This window comes from Psammomys obesus, unplaced genomic scaffold (genome assembly GCF_907164565.1).
Source record: "Psammomys obesus unplaced genomic scaffold, mPsaObe1.curated_primary_1811, whole genome shotgun sequence".
Classification (NCBI taxonomy): domain Eukaryota; kingdom Metazoa; phylum Chordata; class Mammalia; order Rodentia; family Muridae; genus Psammomys; species Psammomys obesus.
In genome coordinates, this window is record NW_026596085.1 from 8,353,369 (window position 1) to 8,381,325 (window position 27,957).

A 27,957-nucleotide genomic window follows, 5' to 3' on the forward strand; every position below is an offset into this window, starting at 1 on the left:
CAAGGATATATAACATTCTTATTTATAACATGCATTATATATATATTATTTAACAGTGGTAGGGATATATTAATATACATATTAATAATAAACTCATGGTCACAAACCTTGAATCAGAGTTCTTTAGATTTAATATATTGATACAATTTTTGGCAACCTATTCTATGTAATAAATCTTTGTTTTAACTCCTATATCCATCTTTTAAAAATATTTTATTCTTTTAATTGGGTGTGCTGATATGCGCCTCTGTGTGGGCAGGTGCACATGAGCGCAGGTCTCCTGGGGCCAGAGGTGATCCACTATAGCTGAACTTAGAGGCAGTTGCGTTATGCCTAATGTGGAGGGCACCTAATATGCTGGACACCTTAACCATGAAGCCATTCTCCAGCATCCTGTCTTCAGCTTGACTGATTATGCCTTACTGCTTGTGTTAAATTAGTTTTGCGTTTTCAGGCTGGCCTTTATCCACCTGGTTGTCTCTGGTATTGGCTGGAAGTTCATTCTGCTGGAAAGACTCCTCAGGGAGTCAGGCAGAGCCTTGGACCTGACAAAGGATCTGGGGAGGGGGGTAGGGTGAAGGCTGGGAGAGAGAACAGAATCAGTGGACAGCATCTCTGGGACCTAGGGCAGGGGGGGGCTCCCAGGAATCTATGGGGTCATCCTAGCTGATATTCAGCAGCAGGAGATATGGGGCCTAAGGTGGCCACCTCTGTAGCCGGATAGATATTCCAGTGGAGAGGGGGCACCAATCCACCCACAAAACCTTCCATCCAAAATTTTTCTTGCCTGTAAGTTGTGTAGGGATAAAGATAGAGCAGAGATTGAGAGAATGGCATACCAATGACTGGACCAACTTGAGACCCACCCCATTAGGGGAGATCCAACCCTTGATACTATTAATGATACTCTGCTTCCTTGCAGACAGGAGCCTAGCATAACTATCTTCTGATGGAAACGGATGACAGTCAAACAATTGGCAGAGCTTTGGAAGTCTTGTGGAAGTGCAGGATGAAGAGTTAAGGAATCCAGAGGGGTCAAGGAAACTATCCTGGGCTCATGGGGGACTCACAGAGACTGAACCACCAACCAAAGAACATGCATGGGCTGGACTTAGGCCCCTACACATATGTAGCAGATGTGCAGCTTGTTCTTCATGTGGGTCCCCTAACAATTAGAGCAGGGGCTATCTCTGACTCTGTTCCTTGCCTTTGGATCCCTTTCCCCTATCTGGGCTGCCTTGACAGGCCTCAGTGGGAGAGGATGTGTTTATTCCTGCTTCCCAGGGTGAGTTGGTACCCATGCCCCCACCCACACTCTCTGAGGACAGGGGGAGAGAGGGAGGGAGTGTGAGGGTGGGACTGGAATGAGATAAGGGAGGGGGCTGGGATCAGAATACAATGTGTATAAATAAATAAATTAATGAAAAAAGAAAAAAAATAGTTTTGCTTTTGAAAGGTGACGGAGTGTCTTCCTCTTCTGTGGCTTTCTGAAGATGCTCCTGACCCCATTATACTTCCCAACTTTTAACATTAATCAAGAATCCTTTCCTCAGCTTTTCTCTGGCCCATTTATTTGTTGTTGGAATGTTTACTTGTCAAAACAGGTTTTACGATCCACAGATAAATAGTAAGCCTTGCTCGTTTTCAGAAATCCTGGAGCTGTCATCTGATAGGTGTGGGATGGATCTGAATAAATACCATGATAGAGGTTTTCTGTGAGGTTTTTAGGGAAATGTGCTTAATACTGACTTCTTTCTTGGGCATTCCTTAGCATCTACACTTCTGTGGTAATTCTGAGGTAATTCCTGACATTGCTGCAGCCTCTGGAAATCAGATGCATGGCAATCTGTGAAAGGAGCTGAGACCTCATAAGTAGAAAAAGAGGTCAAAACCTGCTCCTTGAGGATATTTTTGAGACACTGACTCCACCAGAATAAAGCCAACCTATTGCAAGCAGTTTTGAGGGTTTTTTTGTCGATGAAAATTATTCTACAGGACACAGATGCTTCTCAGATATTATTCTTTAGCCAGAAGTAATGAGTGTGTGTTTTCCTTCATTTATTATATTAACAATACCATCTGTCAACTCTGGGCAACACCAACAAATATCTGCTGTCTCAATTTCTGTGTTTTAATTTCATAATACACTAAAAATGAAGCTATTTGACTCTGTAGTTGGTTCTCTGTCAAATTTTGGTTTCTTGGTTTGCGTGATAGCCCTTTCTTCACCCACTTCCACTGTGATGTATTCAGACACACTAGACACAGCATGTCTAACCTGGCTCCTGACTGTCTTCAATCATATGTCCTCAGGAGACAGATTTGTCTCAGCATTTGCTTCTGCTGCTCACTTCGTATTGGATGCCGCTGGTTTATATAAAGCCACAAAATCAGAAAATTCCATTTCGTACTGCTCATCAAACCATCACAAACTACTCTTTGGGTCTTTTCCCAAGTAAACCCTAAATGTAATAGCTTCTCATCTCTCCTGTTACACACCCATCAAAATTAAATTCAAGCTTGGTTCGACCATCACCATGGGGCTCCTGTTTCAAGAGCAGGGCAGGAGACTGAGATGAAAGCCAGACCATTTACAGCATTGCCCTTCATGTGGCTCCCTGCTCACCCAACAGGTCTCCCCAACCTCACAACACAATACTCACAATGGCCTCTTGCAAGTTTCTTGGCCTTGAGGGACATTTCCACCCTTCCCTCCCCCAATACACCCATGGCCACTCTTGAGTTCCTGTCCGTTAGATCTCAGAATAAAATCCCTTCTTAGAGTCTGAATCCAATCGTTCCTCCAAAATCTTTTTGCTTCTTTTTACACCAACAACAAATTGTATCCTGTAATTTTGATTGAATTTGTTTAGCTTTTTAAAAAATTTTTCTTGCAAGCTTTTCAAGGGTTTGCCACTATTATAACCAATAGAAAGGCACATTGCAGGTTTTCAAGGGCACTAATTTATTTATCAGTAGATAAATCACCTCACTATAGAACCAAAGTAGCAGAAGAATCTGCAAAAAAGTAAAGGCTTTAGTTTATCCAGGGACATTTTATTTGCACATTATAATACTAAGCTGTCCTTCCAGAGACTTAAGTTGTACTTCATAAACAAAAATTGTTCTAGCGAAGTCAGTCTTGGAAGATTATTTTTAAATTAACTTCCTGTTCTTACAACACATTTCATTGAGGAACTTTTCAACCAAATCCTGTCAAAGTCTAAGTAAATAAGCTAAAGAAAATATTGAGACTTACTCTGTGAATTCTCTTTCAGCTGATGAAAACCTTAGTTGGAACTTGGGAAAACTGTTAAGGCATACTTCCTGTCTGTGGCCTGATGAAATGACAAGATGTGCTGCTGGAAAGAACTCTCTCAAAGCTTCTCAAATACAAGTTACACCATCAGGATTCTGGGACTAACCAGCAGAGTCACGTTATACTGGCCATCAATTGTGGCCGTGAATTGCCTCTTGAAGTCTAATCTAGTTGCTTTATTCCAAGCATTTCTCCTCCATTTTTGTGCTTTTTACACAAAACCAGGAGTTCAGTACGAGGCTGTCCAAAAGGCAAGAGCTTTGAAATATTTTTGATGGTTTAATGGTAATAAAGGGGATCTTATTTCAGAGTTAACTTAAGTGGAAGCTAGTTTTCAACATATATGTATATATAATATATGCAATATATATTATACATAGAATCTTCTTGAACTCCCATTGAGCTCTCACACAAAAAGAGCAAAAGATACAGAGTATTTGGGTATTTCAAAATGGTTGTGGAGATATGTTCTGGAATCATTTCTACTGGGCTTAGTTATAAATAAAATGTATTAAATTGTGTCAATGGATTTTCAGGAAAGTCATTTGAATGTAACATTATTGTTGAATAACAAACCATTCTGGTAGTAGCGGCTCTTTACAAAGTTATAGTTTTTAGAATGATTGTGCTACACAGCATCCTATAATTAAGGAAGCAGATAAAGTCAGTTTAGAACCAGCACCTATATTACTCATTCCCTCTCCCTACAGCACCCAAGTGGAAGCTCAGAATTTGGGGTTTTTAAAAGGCATATATATATGTGTGTGTATATATGTGTGTGTGTGTATATGTGTGTGTGTGTGTGTGTGTGTATGTGTGTGCATGTATATGTATATATGTTTGGTAGTAGGCACCTCAGTGAGAGATGAAAACAGGAAGGATAAAGTTCAAGTTCATCTCCAGCTACATAGTAATGGCAAGGACTGCCTGGATTATAAGACGATCTGTCAAAAAAAACATCAAAGAAGTGAACAAAAACAAAGACAGTAAAACAAAGCAAATAAATCATCATCATCATCAACAACAACAAAAAGAAAATGTCCACATGAACATATCTGCAAAAGTGTACAGCGTATACACCTTTAATCTCAGCCCTCAGGTGCCATAGGCAAGGGGATCTTTGTGAATCTGAGGTCAATCTGCTGTACATAGTGATTTCTAGGCTAGCCCAGGCTATACAGTAAATCCTGTATCAAACTGGAAACAGCCTAGATGTTTCTGTGCTGAAGAATGGATAAAGAAAATGTGGTACATTTACGCAATGGAATACTACTCAGCAAAAAACAAAGATATCATGTAATTTGCAGGCAAATGGATAGAACTAGAAGAGATTATTCTGAGTGAGGTAACCTAGACCCAGAAAGACTCACATGGTACGTACTCACCTATAAGTGGACATTAGCCACAACATACAGGATGACCATGTTACAATCCTTAGACCTAAAGAAGCCAGGGAGGGCCCAAGGGAGGATGCTTGACTCTCACTCAGAATGGGAAATAAAATAGACATTTGAAGAAGATGGAGGGAGGAAACTGCGTGGGAAAGGGGCTGGAGAGGATAATGGGGGTGAGATTCGAGTGTAGGGAGAGTGGGAGATAGGGGTGGGGGAGATAACTGGGAGAGAGAAAGAAAATCAGTGTGGGGGAGCATCTCTGGGACAGGGGAGGCTCATTTCATCTAGATGAGACTTCTAGCAGCACAGGTTAAGGAGCCCGAAGCTGCCACCTCCTGCAGGCAGGTGTGAATTCCGGTGCACAGAGAGGGACATTAACCCACCCATAAAACCTTTGACCCAAAATTTGTCTTGCCTACAAGAAGTGTATGGATAATGGTGGAGCAGATATCAAAGGAATGGAAAACCAATGACTTGCCCAGCTTGGGATCCAATCCATGGTAGAGAGCCAACCCTGACACTATCAATGATACTCTGCTAAGCTTACAGATAGGACCCTAGCATAACCGTCTTCTGAGAGGCTTCATCCAACAGCTCTCATAAACAGATGCAAAGACCCACAGCCAAACATTAGGCCAAGCTTGGGGAGTCTTTTGAAAGAGTGGGAGGAAAGATTGAGGGAGCCAAGAGGCCAAGACACCACAGGAAGAACTACAGAGGAAACCATTCTGGGTCCACTGGGGTTCAACAGAGATTGAACCACCAACCAAAGAACATGCACGGACCAGATCTAGGCCCCCTACACATATGTAGCAGATGTGCAGCCTTGTCAACTTGTGGGTCCCTAACAATGGGAGTAGAGGCTGTTGCTGACTGTGTTTCCTGCCTTTGGATTCCTTTCCTGTAGCTGGGCTGCCTTGACAAGACTGGAGGGGAGAAGATATGTTTAATCCTGTGGTTGGCTTGGTACCTCCTGGGGGCCTCTCCTCCTCTAATAAGAAGAAGGGGGTGTGGGATGAGGAGGCCTTAGGGTGGCACTGGAAAGAGAACGGGGGGCTTGGATCAGGTTATAAGGTGATTAAATAAACAAAGAAAAAAATGAATATAGCAATATGTATTTCTAGTTTACTGTATGGATCCAAGTCTCAAACTTCAACTGCTATTTTTTTTTTTAATTTTATACTGTATTACTTAGGCACAGGGGAAGAAAGCATGGGGACGAAGGGATTAAGCTTCCAAAGTTCGTGCACAATGCTCTCACTGCCTTCTTTTGTGCTGGAAAGAGGAGAGAGAAGTGGAAAGGCAAAAATATGTTTCTCATTACAGTGTAGAGCCAGTGGCTTCGGTTAGAGATTCTAACCTAACAGTTTAGAGTTACCCAACATAATATATTAAATGTTCATGTCATTTCTAGTAACATCAAGATTTATTACTGATAATTATGTTTCTGATTTATTAGAAGGCCTGAAGTCAACAAAATGAATGTACAGTGCTTTTAAATCAAATGGATAAAAAAAAAAAAAAAAAAAAAAGCCCCACTCTTTCAAAAATCAAGCTTAAAGACTTCAGCACACTTCTTCCTGGTCCAGACAACATCAGCTTTGAATAACTCTATGACTGTAATCTTATAATTTATCTCCTTAAATTATACTTCCTTACTTCCAAATATCTCCATAAATTAAACTTACATACTTAAGAATCCACAGCGTGTTTTTCCAAGTGAGGATTCTGATCCTCTTTCTTTCACCTTAAAGGTTTCAAATGTTGCTTCTAGCCCTTGGGAAGAAGTTAAGACTAACATTTCCCTGAAAGACACCATTGTTTGAGGTAAGGTGGCCAGTTTAAATCAAGGCTTAAAGTATGCATCTCATATACATAAGTCTTTTCATAGATGGTTTTCTGTGGGGCACAGAGGATCATTGTTAACTAACAGTGTAATATGCCTAGCAAATACACACTCATCTACATTACCTTACTGACTTTAATATTTATAACATTGCAGGTTTCTAGAATTTAAATTTTACAATGAAGTGTAGCAGTGAAATATATTCAAGGCAGGGTAGAGATACCAAAGGTGATGAAAGCAATGGGCGTAGTTTGCCTCTAACTGTACTGGACACTCATAACACTTTATGAGGTATAATTCATCAGAGCGGAAGATGGTGCTCACGTCAAGGAGAAGTAGAATCATGTGCTGTATTTTCGGAACTAGTTGTAAGGTACTTCTAGCTTAAAGTCTTAATCTTTCTATGAATTAAGTTTGTGGATCTGTGCATTGCAAAATACAAAGTGTGTGTTTCTCACGGAAATATGTCCATGTGTAGAGAACTAAGCTTAGGATGTACATATCTTTTATTTTTTTGTAAAAATCTTTAATTAATAAAAATGTTATTTATAAGAATCCTGTTATACGCTAAATATTACTCTGGGTGCTAGAAATCCGATGAGTAAATGAGACAGACAAACCTTATCCTATGGAACTTAGATTTAAAACAGATGAGACAGGCAATAAACAAGTATAAATTAATAGATAGGATAAGTTAAATTGTCATAAATGTTAGGAAGACAATTGGGTGTATGATGTATGATGAAGAGATAATTTTAAATTGTCATAAATTTTTGGAGGAATATACTGTGTGATCAATTTATGATGAAGAATTATTCTAAGCAGGTAGAAGTATAAATTTCGTGGATATATAAGGCTTTTCTGAGGTACTGACATCTGAGCATAAACAATAATGACAAAAATGAATCTGCTGTCTAAGATCCAAAGATGTCCAGCAGAGACAGGAAGCATAAATGCAACAAGATAGAAAAACATCACTGTATCCAAAAGATAAAGTCAATTGAGTAAAGAGATTGCAGTACAGATTGTGTAAGACCTGGCGGGCCTGTGATGCTTATTTTATGGCACCTAAGAGCAGAGTTATGTAATTTGATTATGTCTGAAAAGACCCCTCATCTGGTGCAGGAGAATGGTGAGCTGGCTAGTTTTATGTCCAGTTGACACAAGCTAGACTCACCTAAGGTGGGGGAACCTCAATCAAGAAACTGCCTCATGCTGTAGGCAAGCCTGTAGGGAATTTTCTTAATTGGTGATTGATGAGGGAGGGTCCAGCCAGATGTGGGTGGTGCTACCCCTAGGCTGGTGGTCCTGGGTTCTGTAAAGAAGCGGGATGAGCAAACCATGAGAGGGAGCCAATAAGCAGTATTCCTTCATGGCATCTGTGTCAGTTCCCGTCTCCAGGTTCCTGTCCTGAATTCCTTTGATGATTATCAATCATGTGGATTGCAAGCCAAATAAATCCTCTCCTCATCTTGCTTTTGTCATGGTGTTTCATCACAGCAATAGATATCCTAAGCAAAACCAGTGGCTTATAGGCACAGTGGCTGAAGTACAATTTTCACAATGTCTGTAGAGTGGTATTGGGGGGTTACATAGAATCCATAGTACATTGTGTGGGCCTGAATCATACCTGCTGCACTGTAGGCATTTTGTTTGTCTAACTGAGGGACAACAAAAGTTTGTGGACATCACTCTCAGAAAATTCACTAAGTCTCTGTCTACAGATGTCAGACGTAAAACTGAAACAAAAGAGTGTTAGTGTTCTTTAAATTTGCAAGGAGGCCTAGAACTACACATTCTTGGATATACCCTGCTCATGGCACATGACATTGACAACTTATAAGTAAGTCTAAACATAAAAAGAAAGTTCAAGAGTGATGTTATTTCTCAGCCGGCTACCTTTTTGATGTGTTACTTTTATAATGTCTTTGAACGATTGTGATTAGATGGAGATAAATAATTGGAATTCTGAGAACATAAAATGTGTTCTTCAGTTGACAAATGTAACATAAGGAAACACTCTAGGCATGTCTGCAGTTTTCTACAAATGAAGGATGTGTCTCTACACAAGGCATATAAAGACATCATAGGCTATCAATCATTATAATGCTTAAGTTACCATGCAAAGTCTTTGCCTAAACATTTTGTGAAATCATATTGGAGGCTGAGTTTGATTGTGAGGCTATTTTCACAACAGAGACGAGCATACACTACCAAGCAAGTTCCTCCTCCTGGAATGTCAGAAGTTAAGCATTCAATCACCCATCTGTAACTGCCATCCACTGCCACCTGCTGCCATCACCTGATCACGAACATGACTACTGTGTCTATTAGAACACAAACACAAGTTTGAACCCTTGAAGCAGGTTCTATTTCACCCTAGAAACAAATAAAAGTAAAATCTGATGTTGCTGTCATCAAAGCTCAGAATTTAGAAAATTTTAAAAGTCATGTGACACCATTCTTATTTATCAAATAGTAATTCCTGAAAAGAAAGTACCAGTGCAGTGATGCAGGAGAAAACTCATTACAGCAACAAAATGGAATAAATACTTTCAAAGGGGCTATGCAATAGAGAAGTAAAACCCTGCTTAATTCTTCAATTTCATCTACACAAAAACTTAAATAAAAGAGTTGTTGTAAAAATATGATAGCATCAAACAAATGTAAATTTGTTTGAAAGGATGTTCATGTTTATGTTTAACTAAAGTTTATAAAATCTTGAGTGATACAGGCACCCTCATGGCACAACCGAGGAATATGGATGGATGTAGCATGATCTACTCAACAGAAGTGTCAGACACAAAATTACATGTACATGCAGAGTAGATGCCAACAGGTGAAATGGACATTATTGCTCGAGGCACTTGTGATACAGTATTCCCTAACTTTCTTAGGGTTCTTTAAGTTCTAAATTTTTGAATCTACCCAATAACTAAAATGAAAATTTAAATGTATTATCATACAGCTTTCTATTTGAAAAAAGTATGTGTGTGATAAGGTGAGTTTGAGGTGAGCTTGGGGGGAAGCTAGGATTAATGTTATTGAATCCTCTGTCATAGAGTTAAGTCATCTTTTGCTAGCTTAATATATAATAACACACTTATCTGTTTAGCTCTGACTCTCTCTTCTCAATTATTGCTATCACTAATTTAGCACTTGTATTATTCTGCATTCTCTGATTAAACTTTTAAGTTCACATTGATTTTAGTTCAGTGTAATAAACATTAATGAAGTGAAGGTAAGAAAAATGTTAAAAATTAAGGAAATAATAAAATACTGTGAATACAATACAGAGTAGAGAGTCACTATCTCAACTACAAGCTAGAGATCAACCGAGCCTGTGAGGACAAACATTGCATAAAAGCTTTGTGTGGATTAAAGCACAAAGCAAGAGTACCTGGAAAGGAGAAACAATCTACTCTCTTTTCTGATTGTTATATTAACATATGTGGAAAAGAGAAAAATAAGTCAGAAGAAAACTTAAAACAGACCAGTAGATTTCATTTTGAAATATAAAAGATAATTTGAATATTATTAAATAATTTCCTAGAACTACTCTTTTTGCTTTTAACACCTTATATTTTAAATGTGATGTTCATTTTAAGATACTGAATTGAAAGATATTAAAGGTGAAAATACAGTATTTAGATAATGTAGTATAACCACCACTTAGGAAACACCCCTAGAAACATTCATGCTTCCTGAGACACATTCATGTTAGACCTTCTTAATGGTGCTTTGCCATCCAACCCATAACCAACAGGCGGTGCTGTTTTACAAATTTACTTTTATCGCTTATGAGAAACGGAACATCAGGCTCTGCGGCATCCTTGCCATTCGCGTTCGCTCGGGAAAGTGCTGACATTGTAAATGGCGGTCCTACCGTCACTCTTGAGAAACCACACGTGGGGCATGGACACTCACAGATGACTCCATGGCGCTTCTTAGGTGCTGGCTTACCCGAAATTTTGACTTGAGACACTACTCCATCTCCCCCGTCACTGTGCGCTCGAACCTCGACAACATACTCTCCGTCTCTGGGGATTGGGACTTCTATGGAGTGTTTGTGGGTTGAGAACAACTTTCCATCATGCTGTCCGTCAGGTCTGTAGAGTATCTGAGGAGTCCCAAAGTACGGACAGTAAATGAAATCACAATTCTGAACCAACGCCTGATTTTTCACATCGACATATAATGCTTACTCTTTGGCTCACAAAATTAAGTCCATTCACACTTTGAGGGAGCATGCATGCTGTTTTGATTCCTTGAGAATGGGTTCCTGCCATGCTAGGCCTATTCAAAAGCATGTGCCATAACTTCAAGTGCTTTTTGTCATTTGTTTGCTTTCATTTGGAAATGACTGGAAACACTCCATGAAAGAGATGCAATCTATTTTAGGAAGATATAAAACGAAACCTTGTCACACTTTGAAGTAACCTAAGGATGTTCTCAGCTTTGAGCCGCCACCCACATTATTCACAAAGCTTACAGAGCTAATTCAAATGCAATAGTCTGGAGTGGAGCAGATCCGTGGAAATAGCCCTTTTCTAAGTTTACAAGAGGTAGGGAGGTTAACACTACTCAGCATTCCCAGACCTACAACAACAAATACACTCTGTGTCTTGTTTGAGCACTGGTTATTCTGACAGCTCCATTCTTTAAAGCAGGTATTTATCTTACTCACTTGCCAAAGAATTTTGCCAAAATCTGCTAAAGACTTTCTCTTATCTAAAGATTTTTCATGAGACCGTTTCCTGACTCCGCCGTATGGGTGGAATGAGCAGGCCAAATGAATTTTTCTAATAGCTGAAGCAGCTCACGTCAATGCTGGCAGGAATAAAGACAGAACTTTTCATTCACCTTGTATCCTGTCACTGTGGATTCATTGGATAGGGCAACGACATGATCCCACGTGATGATATAGCGGGAGCCAGACCTCACAGAACTGATGATCCTTGGTGGTTGGCTAGGAGCTGTGGGGAGAAGACACTGGTCATAGTGATCACCGGATCAAAGGTCAGTTCTGAAAACTATGTTCCAAGTGCTTTTATGATGCTGATGCGAGCAGTGCTCTCAGCAGCAAGAGTCCAGTTCTGAGGACTTTTTCATGTAGTCGGCACTATGCTCAGCATGGCGCTGGACATTCCTGAGCTCACTTAATGTTCCCAGTGTGTGAGGCAGGGAATAAAATCGTGTTTATTCTCCTCTGACTGCCTTTGTTTTCCAGTCTCTTCAAACTCTTGCCATCAGGGTCAACAATCTTGACCAAATCTAATAGCATTTCTGATAGTGTTTTCTGGCTTGAGACCATTGGAACTTTTAGAGTTGATGCTTTTGTGGATCACAAGTTCTTTTTAAAAATTCCTTGTGTCTTCCCGGGACTCTCCTGTGTGTTTATTGTTGTTTTCTCCCTTGTTAATCATTGTGAACTAACTCTGTGCTTCCTGACCAATTTCTAAGTGCTGGAAGGGCTTGAGATTTGAATCTGCATACATGTCTCTGCTCTGTCTATGAATATTTCTTAAGCATTGAAATATCCCAAGTCAGTCTCTAGCCCTCCCCTGTCAATTGTCCTCTGAATATGTGTTGAACTTCCTGTCTGTGTTGAATGTCTAGTGTCCAGATGTAATAAAGGTGAATCATTGGTCATATACCCTCAAATCTGCATCTTAGGAGGAGTCTTCCCTACCTCTTGAAAACTGCACAAGCATGCTTCTCATTTCTCAAGCAAAAAAAAAAAATTATTTGCTCTTCATTATTTGCTCTTCTCTTCCATTTATTGCCAACACCCAAGTTACCAACACAGTCAACCACATTTCTCTATCCTTTCTCTTCATACCAGCTAACAATGATTCTCTTCTCAGACCCAGAGTGGCTTTTCTGACTTCAATCGTCACTGTCTTTGTTTGCATAAAAGTCAGAATGATGGTTTAAAGTAGCATAATTAGGTACCTCTCTGACTTAAAAACAGGTTTTTATTACACCCAGAAAGCATAGTAACTTTTAATGACGACTCACAAAGTACTTCATATTTTTATTTCTGTCCCCTCTTCACCTCAGAGCCATACTTTGGTCATATTGGTGTTTCCAAAGTTAAATATTTCAAATTGTGCATGCTTAGTTTCTCGGTCCAAAACAGTCTTCTCCCAGATTGTCACAAAACTGATTCTTCTCATCACTCATCATTTGCATTCTAGCCCTGTTTCCAAGTTCCTCCAGCCACCCTATCACAGATAAGGCTCACATGAATCACTTTCAGTTTCATCAGTTCATTTATTCTATTGTCCTGTAGATATAACCACACTTATTTCATGTGGTTTTAGTCTGAATTTCAAGGTCTGCTGTGGTTTCTTCTGCTTCCTCTCTATGTAGAACTATTCTCACAAAACATATATTTGTAAAATAATGGGATGAACAAGAAAAAAATAATGCCTCACTGGCAAAATAATAAAAAAATATCAAGATTTAAAGAGAAACGCTAATATTCTGCTGTCAAAAGTTTAAGGCCGTGCAAAGTGAACTCAAAACCATGTCTGATATCATCTGCCTCTGTCAATGGTAATCACTCTTAGAGATGTTTGTAAGTGTAAAGGATTTGTAGAGAGTCCTGCATGCAAATGATCTTTTGTATACATATTCGATTGGGTGTCAGAAGAGAAAGGTCAAAGTGAAGCTGGAGAGATGAGAATGCCCAGATCTGAGCAGAACAGATCTTGTCCTATGAACAAAGAGAACAGAGAACATTCGCAGGGCTAGAAGATTTATCTTGTATCTATATGATACGACGATGATCTATGAATAAAGCACAGGAAAATGAACCTAACTGTGATTTTATTATGCTACCGATGCATCCGTATGAAAAAAGCAATTTGATTAATAAATGCAGAAGGTAGACTAGTTGATTTTCTAACAGTCTGCAGGTTGAAGAAGGTTCTTTCCAAAGGTGTTGGGAAGCAGAATAAAGACTGTGTAAGAGCCTGCTTCTCAGTTCACCCGTGTTGGCAATAGCTGGGAATGATGAGAGATGCTCTGGTTCTATACTGGGTGTAACAATGAAAAACCAAAGGTGTATAAAGAGCTAGCTAGGACATATTCTTCTTAATATGTGTCTACCAGTGGTGACTGTGCAGCTTCTGCAGGGAAAGGTGTGTGAGAGCTTCACTGATGAGACTCGACTGCAGCAAGGCCCATGTGGGCCTTTCCCACTTGGCAAAGACCTGTGGTGAATTTGGTGGCTTCTATGCCATTTACCTGGGTCGTGTGTCCTACAAGCTCTCCATGCTTTCGCTATTCTGTTTATGCCCACAGCAACATTTAGTTTTACTTCATTGGTCATGGGCAGTTCCAGAATCGCCTAGGCTGAAAGTCCTGTGTGTGATTCTGTTTTTCTCAATACTCTTCTGAGGGGTAAAGCCCTCCTCTTCTCTCTCTGCCTCTATTGATCCTCCAGATGTGACCGTCAACCCTGGGTACTCAGGGAGATGTAATCATTTCCCTAGAGAAACTGCTACAGTCCCACTGAGTAGTCATGTGGCAGTTGTGGAGAGCAATGAGAACTGAGGAAACTGTGTCTGATCAACAGACTTAAAAAGTGGAAGAGTTGTGTCTGATCAACAGAGACTTAAAATTGGTGAAGATATGTCTGGTCAATAGAGACTTTGGTTCTTGGGAAAATGGCATCAGAAATTGATAATTTGCTTGGTACAATGAGCACTTCTCTGTTTGCAATAAAAAAAAGTATTATGACAGAGCGGTGCTATTTGATGACTGGACTTATACCCACAAATGGTATAATCTGTCTCTCAGCTTGCACAACTGTTTGATGGCATTTGCTGCCAGCTGGTTAGTGTATTCGTGTCCACAGGACATGCCTGGCTAGACACTTATTTTTGGCTGGCCAAAATTGTGCTTTGTAGTGCAAAGTTAGGTTGGGGAGGGTGATTGACCCAGCAGAACGGGGGAAGGAGGAAGGGAAGGGAGGCTTTTGTAATGATGGGGCTTATGTAGTGCTGATGTTATGACTTCTTTAAATAAAATAACTTCTAAGGTGAGCAGGCTTGTGATTGTATAAATAAAGACGGCTTGAGCTGGCCCGGACCACTTGCTTGAACATCCACAGGTAGTCAGTGCCTTCATACAGTCAGGGTCTTATTAAAACCAAGCGGTAGCTTTTGATGTGTCTAGCATTGAGCTGATACTCACGGGCTTTTCTGGTGAAGGCCTCGATGACGTCACTTGAAGGTCCGCAGCCGGCACTGTTGCAGGCTCCCACCTCGATGAAGTACTGCGTGTCAGGCAGGAGGTTCTCCAGCCTGGCTGAGTACTCCTGGCTGGAGACTTGAACTCTGTGGGCCGCTGCTTCTCTGTCATGTGCGGCCCAGTACCGAATCTGCAAATATCCAAAGCGACTGAGATGGTGCTAGCTCACTGGTTTGGTGTCACCGTATTGTTCAGTGCCACATAATGGCACATTTACCCTCCTGTTGGCCTCTGAATAGTGAGATCTAACTGAAAGTGGTACAATTAAATGAAATTATACTTTGCTGACTGATGTAAACTTGTGTTAATGAGAGGGGGGTGTATAAGATTTACTTTTAGAATATGAAAGTGATCTCTGAAAATATTTATGACAATAATTTTAATCTTAATATCTTGTTTTATTTCTGTTTATAAGGTTTCAGTTCATTATGAGGTTTTGAGAGTTTGGCAGAAATACACCTCATTTGACAAAAGTCTCATTGTGTGGCCTAGAATGAGCTGGCAAATGATTTTCTTCCAGCAAAGACTTTTCAGATCTATGTATGTATATAATATTATGTATGTATGTATGTATGTATGTATGTATATATGTATGTTTGTTAGTGATCTACTTTCACTCCTTAAAAAATCAAATAAGTACACCTAAATTTATGCTTGTTTTAGTGTTTGTTTATGTGACTTGTGCTTATAGAAGTCAGAAGACAACTTGTAGACATTATTTCTCTCATTTCATCTTGTTAGTCTAATGAACTCAGAGTGCCAGACTCTGTGGAAAATACATAATTTGGTGAGTTATAAAAGTTACATTCAATTAAGATATTTAAAAATATTTTTCTTTAAAATATTTCTATGTTATTATTAGAAATTATTACTTTTCTTAACTCTACACTTCCTTGTCTCAAAGTTTAAAACAAGACATGAATTTGAATCTAGGTTTTTGAAATAAAAACTGCTTGGGAGTATTAAAACAATAATATCTAAAACATGAATTAAATAACCTTATTTTATAAGTTTATTTAAATTTCATATGTTTAGATACACTGTTTAAAGTAATAGGGAGTTTATTTTTAAAACTAGCCAAAACGAGTGGATAAAATAATCTAAAGTTAATACGATTCTAATTTTCTCATTTACATTTTCTCATTTACATAATTTTCTCATTTACACACATGACCACCATAAAGTGGAACTCAGTGAGCTGAGCTCACTCGGCACATGAAAGGATCATGTGTCAGATGTGGAGTTTCTAAACGCAGGATGATTGCTCATTGTTTATTGGTTTCTTTGAGGTTATTTTTATTTTGCTTCTAATGATCATTTTGATGTTGTCAATATCGTATTTTTGGCTGGTTTGATGTAATCTCTGGCATTTCTGTCATCTCAAGATGGAACAAGTAAAAATGCACAAAACAGCCGGCAGGCTGATTTCTGTTGCCAGAGGATTTTCAGACTTGTGCATAAGGCAGGAGCAGGTTGGGAAGTCCCCAGATGCACAGGACTGGAAGATCTGGGCAGTGGTCCCATTCATTCACCCGCGTGGGAGGGAGAGGCCTCTACCTGTGTAGGATTTTGAACTGGACAATGCATGAGGCCTTTTCCTTGCTAAGCAGGAGGAGAAATTCAATGAACATTTACATCCTGTGAAGTCCCAGGCACTCCACTAGGAGTATCCACATACGGTATCTTCTAAACAAGTTTTTAATGGTGGAATTCATCCTGAAATACAGCAGTCAAAACCAAGGACTTTAAGGTTCCTAAGTCTTAATATTTATATATATTGTAAAAGCAATATTTTAAAGCATCGTTTCATAGTGATTACATCCATTTTAAATAGGGGTTTATGGACTGTGCTGAATAATTTTATGACATCATGACACAAGTTAAAGTCATCTGAGTGGAGGGAACCATGCCTGAGAAAATGCCTTCATAAGATGAGGCTACGGGCAAGCCTCTGGGGCATTTTCTCAACTAGTCACTGTTTTGGGAGGGTCCGGCCCAACGTGGAGCCATGGGGAGCAAGCCAGTAAGCAGCACTCCTCCACGGCTCCTGTATTGGCTCGGCCTCCAGGTTCCTGTCCGGTTTGAGTTCCAGCCTTGATGCCTTCAGTGATGAACAGTGATGTAGAGTCATAGCAAAATATACTCTTTCGTCTCAAACTTGCTGTTAGTCATGGTTTATCATCACAGCAACAGTAACTTTAACCATGACACAGATTAAAACAACATAAGATTTTTATAAAATTTACGTGATAAAATGAAGAATAACCACAAATATTTCTTATTCAAAATGCCATGTGACATTTAGTCAAACAAAAAGGCATAACTGTACTTTCCTTAATTTAATCTTTGGAACTATATCCTAAGAGACCATTTCTTTTGTTTATCCAGTCTCCAAGGACCTCGAGAGAAATAGTTGTTATTGACTTAAAATCAACAAAAGCGATGACCTTTTAACTTGGAAGTAGAAAGAGCATTTAAATGAGCCTCTAGTGTCTTTGTTTTAAAGTGTAACTTGTATGGCTTGTTCGGATGTAAAAATCAACTTTTCACACATAAATGCAGATAGCTTCTTTGCACGGTTAGTCTCACTTCCAAGCAGAGCATTGGGTACAGTAAGAGATGTTACTGGTTAGGAAGCGCTCAGATCCTTGGTTGTTCTGAAAGTTTGCCCTATTTCATTTCCTATTTGTCAATTGTATGTTTCATATCATATTTCTGAATTAAATCTTTCCTTAAACCACAAATTTCATATAAAATATAATCTACTTCCAGTGCCAGTGACTATTCCTCTAATAAAGATTAATATTCAAGGAAAAATTAAGTGTGGTACTTAAAACATGAGACTAGCATAGAAGATCTCAGTTTCCCAAAAGATAGAACTGTGGATTTTCCAGACGCGGGACTAATGCAAAGATTAGACTGTTCTTTGCCAAATTAGTAATGTCAGTCATTAAAACCTGCATTTGTATTGGGAGCCCCTCAAAATTCACTGTCATTGGGCTGGAGAGATAGCTTGGAAACTCGGATCACTGGCTGCTCTTGCAGACGACTTGAGTTCAACTCTAAGCATCCACATGGTGGTTTATAATAGTCTATAACTTAATTTTCAGCAAGATATGGTGCCCTTTTCTAGCTGAGCAGCCGCTATATATACAGACATGCAGGCAAAACTCTCATCCACTGAAGATAAAAATAAAACCTCGGGATACAAAATGAAGAAAGTGTAATTAATAATAAAATAATAGTAATAAAATAAATAAAAAATATATTAAAAAAAGAGAGCTACAAATTATGAGTATCTCTGAGATGAACACTAGGAGGAAGCCAAATTAGCTTAGAGGGTTTAGGATAGAGTTTTAACTGCTCAGTTAATGTACTGTGAAGCTTGTTAAAATGACCAGGTAAACAGAGAAACTGAGAAAAAAAAGTTTTATAAAAATAACGTTAACATTATACCTGAATGAAGTGGCTCAAAATAGCAGTAGCTCTCAGAACAATATTAACCAAAAATACTCAGTCATTGGCCAATCTAACGAGAGAGGGAGGGAGTTGTTCATAATTGAAAGATTTTTTTTCAACTCTTTAATAAAAATAGAAAACCACGCAAAAAAAAAAAATAAAATAAAACCTCATTCCCTCCCGCTGGGATACAGAGTTAATAAAATGTAACTGATAAGAAAAAAATAAAATTAAAAAAAAAAGAAATTTGCCCTAACGTAAAAATAAATAAATAAATAAATAGATAGATAGATAAATAAATAGATAAATAGATAAATAAAACCTATTTTGATCGCTGGTGCAGCTACCATCCCATTCTAAGGAGGCTGCAGACAGCTTTTAGTGAATACAAGTCAGCGTGTCCCTTTGCTCCTGCCAACAGCAATACATCTGCCTTCGTCTTCTCTGATATGAGACATGTTCAGTAGGCGCCCGCAGTGGGTGTAAAGTTATGCCGCAGGGCACCTTCAACCAGTGGGAACAGCGGAGGAATGACTGCCAGGCTCTCCAAGGCAGAGCCATTCTGAGCCACCGAAACCAAGTTCAAGAGTCCCTAGGTTGGACTGCTGGCTGTCCACAGCAGCCGCCATTAATACAGCACATTCTTGTATCTGATAACGATTTAGTCATTTCTTCTCGCTTGTTCCCTAGAGTAATGTTAAAATAAATTAGTAAAAATAAATAAATAAATAATAAATAAATAAAAAAATTACCTTTCTCTATTTCTTTTTGTCAGAGATGCAGACTAAGACAGATGCCTTCTCCAAGGGATTATGTTTGAGCATCTCCTTATGACTGAGACATGCTATTTAGAGAGAGTTCTCTTCAGTCTCCATGACCCCTGCTGCTAGGAGTCTCAGCTAGAACCACCACATATCTTCCCAGAAGCCTCCCCTGTCTTAGGTCTCCAGCTTGTCACTGAGATGTTCCCACCCAAGGTTTCTCCTCTCTTTGTAGCCCCTCTGCCACCCCCCTGTCCCCCTGCCCCCACTCTCCCCAGATCTGGAAAAAAATGGAAGTAAGCAAGACTTTCATGAAGAAGAGGGGGGAGTGATTTTTAATTTTTCTAAGATAGATTTTAAATTCTCTCTCTCTCTTTCTTACACACACACACACAAAGATAAATTTTTAGACTCAAACACGTGTAGTGATCATTTGATATATCAAGAAGTTAACCTTAAATTGTGTTTAATCAAGTAAAACAGAAATTCCTCACCACTATATTTTATTTCTTATATTTAATTTTGCATTTGAATTTTTATAACTCAGATCCATTTTATTTTAGGGAAGTAAAGAGCCTGGATTTCATGACCATCTATGTTCCATTGGCTTCTCACATATTTTAAAATCAAAACAATACCCATATCATAGCCCATCTCCTTAATCCTGTATATTCAATGGAATATTTTCTTACAGAATAAATAGATTTCTATTTATTTATTTTAATCTTTTAAGCTTTTTCTTTTTGGCACTTCTTTTTCTCTTAAGCTTTTGTGCTTGTCTGGTTGATAGTCAAGGTTCTATATCAGAAGCTTAAAAGGCTTTTTAAGAACAAAATGAATAGAAAGATTAATTCTACTCTTTACTTCATGCATTTTAAATCATCCATTCTCAGAACAGACAAGGCCCTGATTAAAACTTGCTTATGGAAATTATCAGTCAGACAAACATGTAAGTTCTAAAACCATATTTTAAACAAAGGTAATAAATCCCCTTGTTGTGTGTGAATTCAACAGAATGAACTTTATTATGTTTTTTAATAGAGACTCAACAAATGCTTTCATCCTTGGAGCTATGAATATCCTCCTCTCCCTCCTCCTGTTTTTTCTTCTCCTCCCCTTCTTCCTTCTCCTCCTCCTCATCATCATCATCACCACAATCACCATCATCACAGTCACCTTTAAATGCCCACAACATATAGCAGGGAAAAGCCCAAACATGTATCAATTTCTTCCACATGATCTGATGAATCAGTTGTGACTTCCTCAGTGATGTGGATGAGGAAACTGAGAAAGTTCATGTATATCCTTGCAAAGCATGCTGAATGAGAGTGATGGTATACAAAGCCATCTGTGTCTTACAGCATAGATCTTAACTTTATAGAATGCCATGCTCTGAAGAGCCATAAATCCGTGAGCTTAGCTGTGACAGGGCACATGCTCTGCGGTTGACATTATCTTTTGAGAAAACCTTATTTGCCATATATCACCTTTTGCACTTTGTGATTGAGACTGACTTCTAAATTAAAAAACAAAACAAAAAAAAAAAACTATTTTCCAAATGATTGGCCTCACTGCATAGCTTTCCACCTCTTATTTTTTAAGTACACCGGTGGGAGTATGCATGGTTTACAATTCTATAGAATTCTTTTAATTTTTTTATTTTATGCATATGGGTGCTTTGCCCTCATTTGTATTTGTACTGCTTGCATGCCTAGTACCTACATAGGTTAGCAGAGGGCACCAGATCCCCTGGAACTGGCAGTTCCGAGCCAACATACAGAAGCTGGAAAAATGGTACCAGGTCCTCAAGAAGATCACCCACTGCTGTTAACCACTGGGCCATCTCCCCAGCCAAATAACACACATGTTCTTAATAGGGTAAATAATAATAATAATAATAATAATAATAATAATAATAATAATCTTGTAGTCCAAAACTTGATTTATTTTATCATTAATACCAATGTGTTTTCCCCAAAGGCATAAACTTATTGACCACAGAGGTTTACAGCATCTGGTGAGGCTTTCCTTGCTACTGGTTTTTCATCTGCTTAATGTGATTTGGGGATGCTAATTTGTAAATACTGGGGGCTTTTGACATTTCTAGTCTCCTTTTTCCTCTGTCTTTTTCCACAAATCAGCTGAACCCTGGCAAAAAACAGACAGAGATCTACCCAAATCATGACCTGTGGTGCAACAATCCCTTCTTATTTGTCTGAGTGTTTCTGCTTAAAGGGTTCAGCTCCTTTTTGTGGTTAGATCTCAGAACTCTGACCTCCAGAGAACCAGTGTGTAACACTTCCTTTAACTGTATTAATAATATATTAATTATTAATAATTAATAATAGGAGAGGAGGATGTAATAATAATTTATTATTGCTGTCGGTACTCGTGATGGCCATTGGTGACTGCTAACTCCGCAGATATTAGAATCACAATGGAGCTAAATCTCTGGGTAGGTTTACAAGCAATTCTCTACATTAGATTGAGAGGTTGGAAGGCCCATCTTAAAGGTGGGTAGTACGATTCCACGGACCGGGGTCTCAGACTGAATACACCAAGCTGCTTCTTGCCTGTGGGCTCAATATGATGCGGTGCCAGCAGCTCATGACTCCGTGCCTTACCTCCTGCTGTGGGCAGAGTCCTAAAACTAGGAGACAAAGTGCACTCTAAGTGGCCTTAGCTTGGCTCCTTGTCAATGTAACGGGGAAGGTAACAAATACAGTACTCAGGAAATATCTGGAGAAGGTCTGCCATGTCCACAGAACTGCTCTCAGCTGTACTTGTTGATGAAATATGATAGCGAAAGGCAAGGAATGGATTATATTGCCTCATGGTTTCAGAGGGGTTACTGTAGGTGGTCACTCAGCGAGGCTCAGTCTGTATGTGGTCACTTGGTCCTTGAGTTTGGGAGCAAGTGGCCAGAGCATATTCCTTTCCTGGCTAACCAGGAAGGGGGCAGATGTGACTATTGTGAGGCATATATTTAGTACAGTTATAATGGTCTCTTAATGTAGAATTTATAATGGGATCAGATCAAGCTAATTGCTCTCTTACTCCTTTCAGTTTGCATATAGATACTTAAACCACTCAACAAAGGAGAAGAGGGTTTTCAATACAAAATTAACCTTTGGGACACCAGACATTGAGTACCCCATGGGCAGCTCAGTCTCCATGTAGGTTCCTTAGTAAGGGGAACAGGGACAGGAGCAGTCACTGTCATGAACTCCGTTGCCTGCTCTTTGTTCACCTACCCCTGGTAAAGTCACCTTACTAGGCCACAGAGAAAGAGGATCCAGACAGTCCTGATGAGACCTAATAGGCTAGGGTCAGATGGTAGAGGAAGGAGGACCTCGACTCTCAGTGGACTAGAGGAGAGACATAAGGGGTGAAGAGGAAGAGAGGGTGGGATGGAGAAGACATGATGGAGGGGCTACAAAGTGAATAAATTGTAATAAATAATTATAATGAAAAAAGAATGTTTAAGCACATTATATAAAAACGTATGCTAACATTTATGAATAAACACACTTCTTGGATTAAAATAAGCTTAACTGACCTGGTAGCTTTCCACGATTTTCTCTAAAACATGCTTCCAATGAACAGATATCTCAGAGGATGACAACACTTTGACCCCTACTTCCGTGGGGGCTTCACTGGGAGCTACAATTGGATGAGAATGTGACTTTTCAGACAGGAGTTTACACGAAACATTCAAATAAAGTTCTTAAAGTTCACAAAAAATTCATTCAAATAAAAATTATTTTGTATATGAATAAAATAGAACTGTCACTTAACATCTTTTAAATAAGTGTAATAATCTTCCTATTTCTTTGTCTCTATTGTTTTTAAGCATGGTTACTGGTGACAAGTGTGTATGTGTGTTCACTTACATGGACATTGACACACGCACATACATACACAGACTACACATGCATTCATACAGACACATCACACATAGACATACCACACACACATATCCACATGCATAGATCACATACGCACGCGTACAAACACACAAAGGCACAGGGCCGTGTACACCTTCATGCAGACACACACATACGTGCATACACAGTGGCACACACAAACGTACACACACATGCACTTTCATAAAACAGGAAACTTCAGTGTTCTCGGGAATGTCTGTTAGCAGATACTGTACTTTTATAAACACTCCCAACTGACAAATTCCATATTGTCTTTCAATACAAATCAAATTTAATTACATGAGTTCAAGATTTTTACCTGGCAAAAATGGGTAAATTAGTATTTAGTATAAAAGCAGCCATAAAAATAAATGTTCTTATTGCTATTTATATGAATCACCAGTAGAGAAAAATATTAATAAATTTTCTCTCTGATGTCATGCTAAAATTAAAAAGCAGTTCAAGATTCTTGAGACAAGTTGTGACATCGCTGTCTCTTGGGCTTTGGAGAGCTTTTCCATGCCTAATCTTCCAGCTGGGCATCAAATCAAATACATATCAAAGGCTTCATCTGCCAAGGAAAAGAAGCAAAAACTACATCCCTGGTGAAATTTCCACAAAGAACCATGGAAACCTTGAATCAGGGCTGATCAATTTTTATTGTCTCTCCCTGAAAAGACATAATCCTGGTAATGCTAAAAAATGTCCCACATGTGAGCTTCTCCCAGCCAAGGTAAACAACCAGTCCCTTGACTGAAGTCTAAGCTGGAAAAAGACTGGCAACTTCCAAAAGTTGTAGCACATGCAAGCTTTATGAGGCTCACGAAGTATTCCAGAAAAAAAATATGACTAAATGTAAACAGTCATGACTGAATAGATAAGAGCCTGACCTTTGCCTAAAAGCTGACTACGGCATTAGGTGAGACAGTAGAATGAAACTGACACTGGACAAAAAGATAATTGAAATAATTCTAACTTGTATTTTCTCTGTGAGATGGAGTCCTGTTTTCAGCACCAAGCTGACAGATCACATAAGGGGAATAAAATATGGTACTCAGAGTGCTCTTTGTCTGTGTTTAAGTTTAAATGATTTTTACCTTTTATTATCTGGAGGTATTCAGTTTATTTAGTTGATAAAAATTACTTAGCTGACCACCTTTTATGTCTGTGTTTTAAAGTAATATTTTATATGTAAAATAACAAGCTTGTTTTTAAAGATCTCATAGGATAATTTGAAACAAATTATGTTTTTTTTTAAGAAAGATGAAAACTAATAAGAAATATATGTTAAAAATTCCAATTGACTTCTAAGAAGCAGCTCCACATTTGTTTTGGAATAATATGTTGAAAGGCTGGTGGCACACACTTGTGATTTCAGAAGGCTGGGACAGAAGGACTATTGGGAGTTTGAAGCCAGCTTGAGTTGCACATGGATTTTGGGAATCTGAGATCTTGTCCTTCCAAGAAGCCCTTAGCCAGGAGAGCCACCTCCCGGCCCTATCATATATTTGTGTCATGAGCACAAAGGAACATATGCATGTGTGTGCATGTTGTGGAGGTGAAGGGGATTGTCCTCACATATCCTCGCCTGCTTCTATGCCGTGCTTTCTTCACACAGGGTCAGTGGACCTGGCTAGCCTGGCTGGCCAGTAAGCACCACTGATCTTCCTGTCTCCACCTCCCTGCACTGAGATCACAGACACAACTACAGCTCCTCACTTTTTCTATATGCAAGAATCCCATCTCACATCTTCATGCTTGCACAGTAAGGACATGGACAACTGAGCCATCTCAGTGGTCCCCGCCTTAAATCTTTAGATAGGAATATACATAGGAAAGAACTTAGCAGTTTAACTGGAAAAATCCCAGAAAGCGAACTAACTCGGTTTAAACGGCCTAAAACGGTGTGCTGTTTCCATCTGTAGACTGACACCCTGACCAATATGCTTAGTTTACTGAACATTTCCAGAAAACGAAGAGCCATGATAGTATCGCTGCCCTATCCTCAAACGGCCTACCAGACACTTTTATCTTTTGAAGAACAATTTCAACTGGCTGGAGGAGATAGCTCTGTTGGTAGAGAGCTTGTCCTGCGAACGGCAGAACCCAAGCTTGATTCCCAGACTACATGAAGAAAGGCAAAAAGCTGAGTACTGAGGTACACATTTGTGACCCACGAGCTGGGAGACAGAGGCAGGGGGATGCCTGCTGCTCATTGGCCAGCCCACTCTACTCATAGTGTTCAGAATAGTGAGAGACCTCTTCTCATAACAACAGCAACAACAATACAAACAAAAACTCAAGATGAACTTTACCGCAGGTAAAACACCCGAAGGTTCCCCTTGACCTTCACATGTGCATACCCATAAGCCCGAACACTAACACTCAGGTGCAGGACACAGACACACACACACACACATCTAATCGTAATAACAAAACGTACTTAAATTCTGACATGAGACAAATTTCACATTAAAATTCTGCACACTTTTACAAAATACATCATTTTTTTTGTCTTCTCTTCTTCCCTCAACCCTCCCCACCTTGCTCTCTCTAAAATTCGTGGCTTCTATTTCTTTAATTGTTGCTGTTGGATTTTAGCTGTCGTTGAACTGTCATTAAAAAATGGCCTGCTGATTTTGTTTTTATTGTTACTTGTATGTATATAAAACTTAGGGCTGAACACTTGGTATCGGATAACCAATTCAGGGCCTTTTATCTTGTAGTGGTATTTGAAACTACATAGACTCCTGGGCTGAAGAAGCGGCTCAGTCAGTGATCAGGAACACCGGCCTTCCCTAGGACGCAGGTTCAGTTCTCACATGAGGGCTCACAACCATCTTTAACTTCATTTCCAGGGGATCAGAAACCCTCTACAGGCATTGGACAAACACATGGTGTATGTACATGTAGGCAAAATACCCACCTACACAGAATAATAAAATATTCTTTTAAAAACACACAGAAAAAACGTAGACTCCATGAAGTTATTCAAGTATGGAGGAATTAGGCCTCAACATTAAAATCATAATACAGTGACTGCTCGTCTTCAGCCAGTGGTTTTAAGAATGATTTCCTAATTTAAAAGGACGGAATCACAAAAACGAAAAGGACATAAAAATTTTTTGCACACATCTGTTATTTGGAAAACTGACATTTAAATTTGGCTCCAGAGAATACTTGCTTACTGAACACCCAGTAATATACAAAGATCTTAATAGACGAGGGTTGAAAGAAAAGAAGCTAGACCGTACCAGGGAATACAGTTGTCCTCCTCTGTGAGGCCAGCAAGGCCTCTCATTCACCTACCGTCTTGTGCTGAGTTAATGACCGCAATGAGGCTGTAGGGCCCATCTCCTTTACTGTTGAACGCCTTCACTTTTACTTGAAACGCAGTGGAAGGGGTCATGGTTTCGTCTTTGTGGACATAGCGGCCGGTATCTGGGTTAGTAACTGTTACTTTCTTCCATTCTTCTCCATCAAATGGCTTAAACGCCACTATGTAACCAAAATTGTTACCGTAGTGGTATTCTCTTGACAATGGCTAAGTAAAAATTCAAATAACAAACAGCTTGGTTATACTGTCAATATGGAAAAGTCCTATGAGCATAGAGTCACACGGGGATGCATGCTCTTGGTGAAAAAAAAAAAAAAGACTTGTTTTTCATAAATTGGTGGTAGTTGAAGATGCCAAAGCACAGAAGTATTTTCACCTCTGAGGTGATGTCATTCCCAGAATGGTGTACTAGCTGCTCACTGAACACCTGTGTGCCCCCAATCCCCTGTCATCTACTCCCAGTTAATTTTTCCTCCCCTCACTGGAGGAGAAGTACTACCTCCCATACAATATTTTTGAGCCCATGCAATCTGCCATTCTAAGAACCTACAGTACCCCTGTGCCACTTTCTGGCTTCCTCTCCTTTTCCCTTTCAAACTGTCACAATCAATTCCACACATTTTCGTTCACTGTCTACTGCTCCTCAACTCCTGAAAAATAAGTTATACAAAGGCAGGAGTTTCATGCATTTCCTTTCTCTTTTCGTCCTTCAAACCTAGAGCATGGCTGAAAAGGTACAGGGTGAATGACTGAACTGCAGACATGAGAGGCCATCCATGACATGAATCCAGACTCCAGAATCTCTATGTCGCCACCAGAAAGTGTTTTAGGAGGAATAGGAGTGTGGGTGCCTGGGGAGAAAGGTGGTGCCACTCTCATGGGTAAGGGGCTGGCTCTGGGCACATGCTTACTGAGCACTGCAGCCATGTTTCAGTTCCCGAAGCTTACTCGGGGTTTCTGTGGAAGACATATGTCATTGACACAGAGGTTTGTAATGAAGCTGACGACCCTGAGCTAAAGGTAGTTCTAATACCTTCTACCTGTCCTTCTGAAGGTCTATTTTAGATAATGTTTGCTTTGTGATACAGTATTGACTCTAACAAGCAGATGCACACGCACACACACACACACACACACACACACACACAAACACACATTAGCAAAAGACTTTTCCCCTAAACAGCACCTGAAGATTTGACTTAAATGGCCATGTAGCAGAGTTAAGTCACTTTTCATTAAATATCCACTTTTTGCATGAGTTTAATTCATGCAAGAAATAAAGCCTGGCAATTTTCTTGCCATCTTCAGTGCCTTGTTGTAACTCTTTATTATCTTCAACCATCAAAGACTAAAATATACAGACTGGGTGGGTCGTAAGGAGGATGTCAGCATAGGTGCCGGAGTCCTACTCAGACAACTGTGGCTGCACGCATATCTCCTTGCTTTGAAAACCTAGACATGAGATTTTCTTATCAGTCATGAAAACCAAATGAAATGTTTGCTTTTGGGTGTGACTCTAACAGAACAGTTTAAGATGGATTACAGTATGGCTGAGGTAAGACTTGGGTGAGATCTGGTGTTCTGTTCAGAAGTGGATTCAATGTCTTTACCGTATAATGTCTCTAGCCGTAGTATTTAGAGTATAAATGTCCA

The 27,957-nt window shown here is 39.3% G+C and overlaps 1 protein-coding gene across 2 annotated transcripts in view; it reads right to left on the reverse strand.

The window, feature by feature from the left end:
- Cntn1 (contactin 1) overlaps positions 1 to 27,957 on the reverse strand; it is a 301,145-nt gene that overhangs the window by 24,371 nt on the left and 248,817 nt on the right. For both annotated transcript variants that reach the window (XM_055626902.1, XM_055626903.1), the window contains exons 19-23: positions 26,277 to 26,511; positions 22,601 to 22,704; positions 14,765 to 14,951; positions 11,423 to 11,535; positions 10,523 to 10,679 (exon numbers count right to left, since the gene is read on the reverse strand). In XM_055626902.1, the coding sequence (XP_055482877.1) occupies positions 10,523 to 10,679; positions 11,423 to 11,535; positions 14,765 to 14,951; positions 22,601 to 22,704; positions 26,277 to 26,511 (796 nt within the window). The remainder of the gene's footprint in view (positions 1 to 10,522; positions 10,680 to 11,422; positions 11,536 to 14,764; positions 14,952 to 22,600; positions 22,705 to 26,276; positions 26,512 to 27,957) is intronic.